General features: G+C 59.6%; 1 protein-coding gene across 1 annotated transcript in view; it reads right to left on the minus strand.

The window, feature by feature from the left end:
- PKN3 (protein kinase N3) overlaps positions 1 to 5,370 on the minus strand; it is a 21,575-nt gene extending 16,205 nt beyond the window's left edge. The window contains exons 1-6 of the mRNA XM_011988634.1: positions 5,237 to 5,370; positions 2,598 to 2,838; positions 2,263 to 2,408; positions 1,301 to 1,412; positions 1,102 to 1,229; positions 720 to 903 (exon numbers count right to left, since the gene is read on the minus strand). Coding sequence (XP_011844024.1) covers positions 720 to 903; positions 1,102 to 1,229; positions 1,301 to 1,412; positions 2,263 to 2,408; positions 2,598 to 2,838; positions 5,237 to 5,260 — 835 coding nt within the window. The 5' untranslated portion in view covers positions 5,261 to 5,370. The remainder of the gene's footprint in view (positions 1 to 719; positions 904 to 1,101; positions 1,230 to 1,300; positions 1,413 to 2,262; positions 2,409 to 2,597; positions 2,839 to 5,236) is intronic.
- Between the last annotated feature and the right edge of the window lie 1,764 nt (positions 5,371 to 7,134).

A 7,134-nucleotide genomic window follows, 5' to 3' on the forward strand; every position in this document is an offset into this window, starting at 1 on the left:
CCTGTAGTCCCAGCTACTCAGGAGGCTGAGGCAGGAGAATGGCGTGAACCCGGGAGGCGGAGCTTCATGACAGGGTGTGCCCTGTCGCCCAGGGTGGAGTGCAGTGGCACAATCTCAGCTCACTGCAACCTCCGCCTCTGGGGTTCAAGCAATTCTCTGCTTCAGCCTCCCGAGCAGCCAGGATTACAGAAGCACACCACCACACCTGGCTAATTTTTGTATTTTTAGTAGAGACAGTGTTTCACCATCTTGGCCAGGCTGGTCTTGAACTCCTGACCTCATGATCCACCCACCTTGGCCTCCCAAAGTGCTGGAATTACCAGTGTAAGCCACCACGCCCAGCCTAGAAAACTTTCTAATAGTCTAAGCTGCCCAGTGCTGGGTATCAAGCTTTCCAGAGCTTCCTAACACCAGTGCTTTAAGCACTATTCTGCTTATTTATGTAAACACAAGCTACACTGAGTGCTGACTCTGCTAGGCACTGTGCTTAGCACATCACGTGCAACACAGTAACCCTGTGAGATAGGTGCTATATCATCCCCATTTTACAGATGGATAAACTGAGGTTTGAAGAAGGAATGTCAGTTTCCCAAGGTCACGCTGCTAGTGGGTGGTGGGGCAGGACTGAAACTCTTGAACTCTTCCCCAAAGCTATTTGTGCTTGCGGGTCTCTCCCAAAAAAGAAAGAGAGCTCTGAAGTGGGAGGAACTTCTGGCTACCTGTCAGGGCGGTGGGCTTCACAGGTGTCCCTGAAGGCTGGGGGTATCCAGGCACTGCAGTTCGCAGCTCTCGGGCCACTTTGCTGCGCAAAGGGTGGGCAGGAGGGAGCTGCTCCAGCAGCTGCTCCAAGGCCAGCCGCAGGAGGTCCAGTTTCTGGGAGGACTCCTGTAGCTGGGCCTGGGCCTGCAGAGGGGACAAGGTAGAGCCAGGTTTGTGGGTTATATGGCAGGGGGCAGCAGCCCAGGTCACCCGGAGTCACCTTCTGCATGAAGTCTCGACAGAGAAGTCCTGCTTCTACACGGCCACCCTCCCTTCACGCCCCTGCGGAGGGTGGTATGGGAAGAAGCCGGCCTTAGGAGAGGGCCAGGGCTGGGACCTGACCTCGGCCAGCGCCTTGCGGTCCTGTGTTCTCCGGCTACTGAGCAGTTTCACCACGTTCTTGGCGCCCTCGGCCACGGATGCCTCAACGTGCAGTCGATGCTGTAGCTCCTCCGCCAGCAGCTCAGGCCCTGTGGGAAGGAGGGCAGCTCTCAGCCTCTGCTCTGCCCTGCTCCGCCCTCCCTGTATCTCAAGGCCTCACCTGGCTCCGGGGACCCACTGGCCTCCAGGCTGCTGATCTTCATCCGCAGCAGGGCCACCTTCAGCTGGCTGTCCCGCAGCATCTGCTGGGCAGCTGCCAGGAGCTTCCTCTCCTATGGAGCCGTGGCACAAGCCCATCAGAGCAGGCCTGGGCCATAGCTTCCCCCATCAGACCAGGGTTAAAGTGAAAGCCTGGTCTCCCCCATCAGAACAGGGTTAAAGTCAAACCTCGCTCAGTAGGCCAAACACTAGAGTCAAACCTCCTTTGTTGGACTAATTGGTGGGTCAGGGGAGCCTTTTTCATCAAACAAGGGCTGGGGTCGAGCTTCCCCTTTTGTATCAGGGCTGGGGTCATGCCTCTCCCATCAGATCAGGGCTGGTGCTAACTCTTCCCCATCAGATCAGGGCTGGTGCTAACTCTTCCCCATTAGATCAGGGCAGGGGCTAAGCTAAGCCTCTCCCAACAGATCAGGGCAAGGGCTAAGCTAAGCCTCCCCCATCAGATCAGGGCAGGGGCTAAGCCTCGCCCACTAGATCAGGGCAGGGGCTAAGCTAAGCCTCCCCCATCAGATCAGGGCAGGGGCTAAGCCTCGCCCACTAGATCAGGGCAGGGGCTAAGCTAAGCCTCCCCGATTAGATTAAGGCTAAGGTCCTGCCTCCCTCATCATATCAGGACCACAGCCAAGCCTTCTTGTCATCCAAATACTGAGGCCCAGTTCCTGACATCATGCTGGGAGCTGGGACTGGGGCTGAGCTAGGATCCCATTAGACCAGGACAAGGCCTTCTGTGTCACACTAGGGGCTACAGCCATGCCTTCCTCACCCAGCTGGGGTTTGGGGCCATATTTTCCCCATCAGACCGCAGGCTGGGATGGTGTCTCCTTATGGGCTCAATGGCTGAGCTGCATTTCCCTGTCGGACCAGGGGCCAGGGTGCCCCTGCCATCAAACTGTGGGGCCTTACCTTGGGGGTGCCACTGGCACACGTGTGGGTCATGTTCTCAGCCCCCTGCTTCACCTTCAGCTCCACATGCAGCTGCCTCCGGAGAGCCTCTAGGTGCCGAGCCCTGAGCTGCTCTGCCCACGGCCGGGGTCCTGAGGCCACAGGCTCTGTGCACGGGGGTATCAAGCACATAAGTCCGTCACTCAGAGCCGACACCCCCACTGTGGCCTCTCCTCCTTCCCCGACTGATCTATGGGCAGGAAATGAGCTGGTCTCACCACAGTGGCCAGGGCCAAGGCCAGGGGCCAGATCGGCCTGGAGCCTTCTGTCCAGAGGGGTCTCGGCTCCTCACTCACCAGCCGGGTCAGGCCCAGGGCCGGGCAGCAGGATTCGGGCATGCAGCTCCCTCAGCTCCCCATGCAGCTGCTCCAGGCGGCGGTTGGAGGACTGCAGCAGCTGCTGCACATGGCCCAAGTGGCGGCGGTCTGTGGCCACGCGCCGCAGGTTCTCCACCCCCTCCTTGATCTTCAGCTCCTTCTGGATGGCCCGCCGGACCACCTCTTTCTCATCCTCCGGGGGCCACTGGGTTGGCCCAGGCTGCAGGGCCGGTGGAAAGCAGAGGGTGGAAAGCAATCACGGGGTGCAACGGCCACCGGCAGCCTCTGCTCACTGCAGATGGAGGCGGAGGAAGGGACGGCACCCAGGACTGACAAGCACAGGGTTTGGGAAGCCTCTCTCCCTTTAGAGCTCAGGCCTGAGCCAGATGGAAACTCCGAGGCCACTCATCTAGGCCAGGCTCCTGTTCTCTGCCCGTTAGAGAAGGGTGGGGCAGGGGGGATAGTTCACACGGTACACGGGTGCCAGGTTCTATTCTAAGAGCTTTGTATAGATTACCACATCACTTCTCCCAGCAACCCCACCCGGTAGCAGCGGTCATTACCCCCATTTTCTTTTTTTCTTTTTCTTTTCTTTTTTTTTTTTTTGAGACAGAGTTTTGTTCTTGTTGCCCAGGATGGAGTGCGGTGGCACCATCTCGGTTCACCACAGCCTCTGCCTCCTGGGTTCAAGCAATTCTCCTGCCTCAGCCTCGTGAGTAGCTGGGATTATATGCACATGCCACCACCCCTGGCTAATTTTGTGTTTTTAGTAGAGACGGGGTTTCTCCATGTTGGTCAGGCTGGTCTCGAACTCCCAACCTCAGGTGATCTGCCCGCCTCAGACTCCCAAAGTGCTGGGATTACAGGTGTGAGCCACCACGCATGGCCTATTTATTACCTCTGTTTTCTAGTGAAGAAACTGAGGCCCAGAGAGGTGAAGTAACTTGCCCACAGTCAAGACACAGAGAAGGAGAGACCACCATCTCTCAGGCCCCAGCTGTCCCTGGTAGCCCTGGGTAATCAGGCTGCTCTATGTCTGGGATCCAAAGTAGAGTGCAGGAGCCAGAAAAGCTCAACGCCGAGTAGGGGTTCACACAAAGCCATATGAGAAGGCAGCCAGGAGTCTGGGAGCCAGGGCTTGTTCCCCTAATGTCCCAATGCCACAGGTAGCAAAGCGGAGGCACGGAGAGGGACTGGGGAGATCTCCGGGTGCCCACCCACTGCTCAGCTCCTGGGAGGAAGTAGAAAGCTCTCTCACGGCTTCACCCAGGTTGGAGCCAGGAACAGGAACACCTCCTTTCCAGCCACCAGTATTTCAAACCAACCGATGCCAAAGGTGACCTCAGGCCAGGGTAACCCACGATGCCCCGCAACACGGGTTCTTGCAGGGACCCCATCTTACCTCTCTGTGTTCCATCTTCTCCTGAGCCCAGTGGAAGGGGCCGCAACCCCAGACTCAGGGACCACCCCCCCTCCTCCCGCCCCAGACCTCAGCTGGGCCTGCTGGCCCAGCTGTCAGAGGGCAAGGGCGAGGCTCAGGAAATCCTCTGACCGCCCTAGGCCACAGGGCCAGAGCCAAAGACCGGAGCAAACAAAGGTCCCATGGAGCTGGGGGCCCGGCCACCGGGGTCCTGAGTCACCCAGCTGCCGCTGCCGCTGCAGGGTGGAGCCCCGCAGGAAATCGGAAAATGTGTACAAGCTACGTCTGGAACAGGCGGAGGGACCTCCAGAGGAAGGGGGTGGGAAGGGGCTGACCAAGCCCCAGCCCTGAAGGCGGCTTAAGCAACTGGCTTGGGCACTCAAGGAGTCTACACGCACCCCCAAACACCCCTATGGTCCTGTCTGCTCCGGGTTGGAACTCCAACATGGACACACACACTACCTCCTTTCTGCTCTTTGCGGGGACCCACTCCTGTCCGCAAATGTCCCCCTCTCCACCACTGGCTCCGGGGCAGGATACCACCTCTCCCTCCCCAGTAGCAGACAGACACGACCTCGGTCCTCCGGGCCCACGCGCACCAGCACCTACTGCCAGCTCTGGCAGGAAACCCGGCCCCCTCCAAGTTCTAGAACCCACTATACGTACCCAAAGGTTCCCGCCCCGGGGCAGGGGAGGCCGCTCCCCTCTCATCCACGCTCCCCTCGCGCCTCGTGCGCTGCGAGAGGGACTCCCGCCACTGCCAAGCGCGCACAGACTGCGCCCGGTGCAGCGCGCACATTCTAATCCCCCCAGGCCCGTGTGGTTCCCCCCTTCTATCCCGGCTAATTCCAGTCGGCCTTGGAGCCCCACCGGGGAGAACCGACTTAAGGACACTCTGGGGACCACCCTCGTGGCGCACACTGCGGACTCAGCCGTCCTCGGTCACTGGCTGGTTGAGGTACGGGCTCTGGCTCAGCCGCGGGCTAATTTGGAGACGCTGCAGGGTCCAGGAACAACCCAACCCGGAGCTCAGGTCTGCTCTGCAAGGGCGTCGCGGGGCCGGGGCCAGGGAAAGGGCAGGGAAGGGGCGCGGGTGAGGGGCGGGTTGGGGGACGCGGCCTCGGTTCGGGGCTCCGGGGCGATGACCGAGGCTTCCCCGCACCCCACCAGCCCCGCGGGCCCCTCCCGCGCCGTTCACCTGCCGCGGCGCCCCCTCCTCCATGGCGCCTCTCCGGCCGCTTGGGGCCCTCCTCTCCGCCACTCCGGTCCCGGAAGCCGCAGCCCCTCCGCCAGGACTTTCAAACTTGAAACTTCCCGGGAAGCGGCGCCGGAGACGCGGGATCGGGCGCCCCCTCCCGAGACCCGCTGGCCCCCGGGGCCAGCACCGCCTCCCGTCCACGCCGGTCCAGCGCCGCCTCCCGTCCGCGCCGGTCCAGCGCCCCGGACCCCACGCCCGAGGTCCCGCGCTCCAGCGCCTCCCTCGGATCCAAAATTCCGCGGGATTCCGGGTCCAGCACCCGGGCCTCGGCGTCCGCAGTTCCCGCTGGGCGTCACCGCGCCGCACCCCCGGGTTGGACGCGCGAGAGGTTCATCGCCGGCGCCCAGTCCTCTGGCCTTCCCCGCCGCACGCCGGCAGGAGCCGTCCAGTTGGGGATTGGGATGGGGGGTGGACAGCGCCCCCTGAAGGTCGCCGGGTCGCCCGGCCGGATTCAGCCCTTAGAGCTGGCCGGCCGCTGCCTCAAATTTTGAGCCCCTCCACAACCTAGCTCCCGCCTCTAACGCGCAGGGCCTCCTCGACCAAGCCCCTCAAGTCTCTTTGTCTCGCATGTTGTTAGTGTTAATGTGGGCTAATCCAAAATTGCCCTTCTCCTCGGAATGGGTGGCCCAGAGGAGATATTAGTCACTACAAGAACGTATACTAGGCCAGGCGCAGTGGCTCACGCCTATAATCCCAGCAGTTTGGGAGGCCGAGGCGGACGACTCACGAGGTCAGGAGTTCAAGACCAGCCTGGCCAACATGGTGAAACCCTGTCTCTACTAAAAATAGAAAAATTAGCCTGGCGTGGTGGCGGGCGCCTGTAATCCCAGCTACTCAGGAGGCTGAGGCAGGAGAATCGCTTGTACCCGGTAAGCAGAGGTTGCAGTGAGCCAAGATCCTGCCACTGCACTCCAGCCTGGGCGACAGAGCGAGACTCCGAGACTCCGTCTCAAAAAGAAAAAAGCTTTAAAAAAGAAAGAACGTCTGCCGGGCGCGGTGGCTCACGCCTGTAATCCCAAAACTTTGGGAGGCTGAGGCGGGCGGATCACCTGTGGTCGGGAGTTCGAGACCAGCCTGAACAACACAGAGAAACCCCGTCTCAACTAAAAAGACAAAAAAGTCTGGGATTATCCCAAAAGTCTGGGATTATCCCAAAGTGCTGGGATTACAGGCTTGAGCCACCGGCCGGGCCCATCTCTTAATCAGACTGAGCTTGCTTGTTCAGCCCGTGCCACTTTTTAGGGCTTTACCCTAAAAAACCCATCCATCCACATGTGAGAAAAGACACAGCTGGTGAAATAGCCGCCATTATCTCAGCCCAAGGGAGGTGTGCTGGTCACTGCCTAGTCTACAGCAGGCCATTCAGCCCGTCCTGGCATCTTGCGTTTATGGGAGGTTGTGCCAGGACTTTGTGGAGGAGCGTCCTCCAGGAGGTGGAAAGGTGATGAAGAGTCAAGTACTGACAGTGACTTGAACAGACAGGCTCCGGTGCTCTTACTGAAGGAAGCCACATGTTGTGCTTTGCACTAATCACTTCCCTCACAATGGACTGGAAAAAAAGTGAAATTGGTTGAGCCATGGACAATGCTGGGTTGTCCCGCTATGGGAAGTCAACCAAGTGGCATTGACATATAAGCAAAGGCAACCTGGCTCTGTGAAAAATGCCCAGATTTAATAATCAGAGGCAAAATGTGACATTTACACATTAGAATTGTTGAGGTCTAGACATTAACACAAGCACCTGGCACATAGTAGGTTCTTTAACATGGGGGTTGGCTGGGCGTGGTGGCTCATGCCTGTAATCCCAGCACTTTGGGAGGCCGAGGACAGCAGATCAC

Source organism: Mandrillus leucophaeus, unplaced genomic scaffold (assembly GCF_000951045.1).
Source record: "Mandrillus leucophaeus isolate KB7577 unplaced genomic scaffold, Mleu.le_1.0 Scaffold109, whole genome shotgun sequence".
Classification (NCBI taxonomy): Eukaryota; Metazoa; Chordata; class Mammalia; order Primates; family Cercopithecidae; genus Mandrillus; species Mandrillus leucophaeus.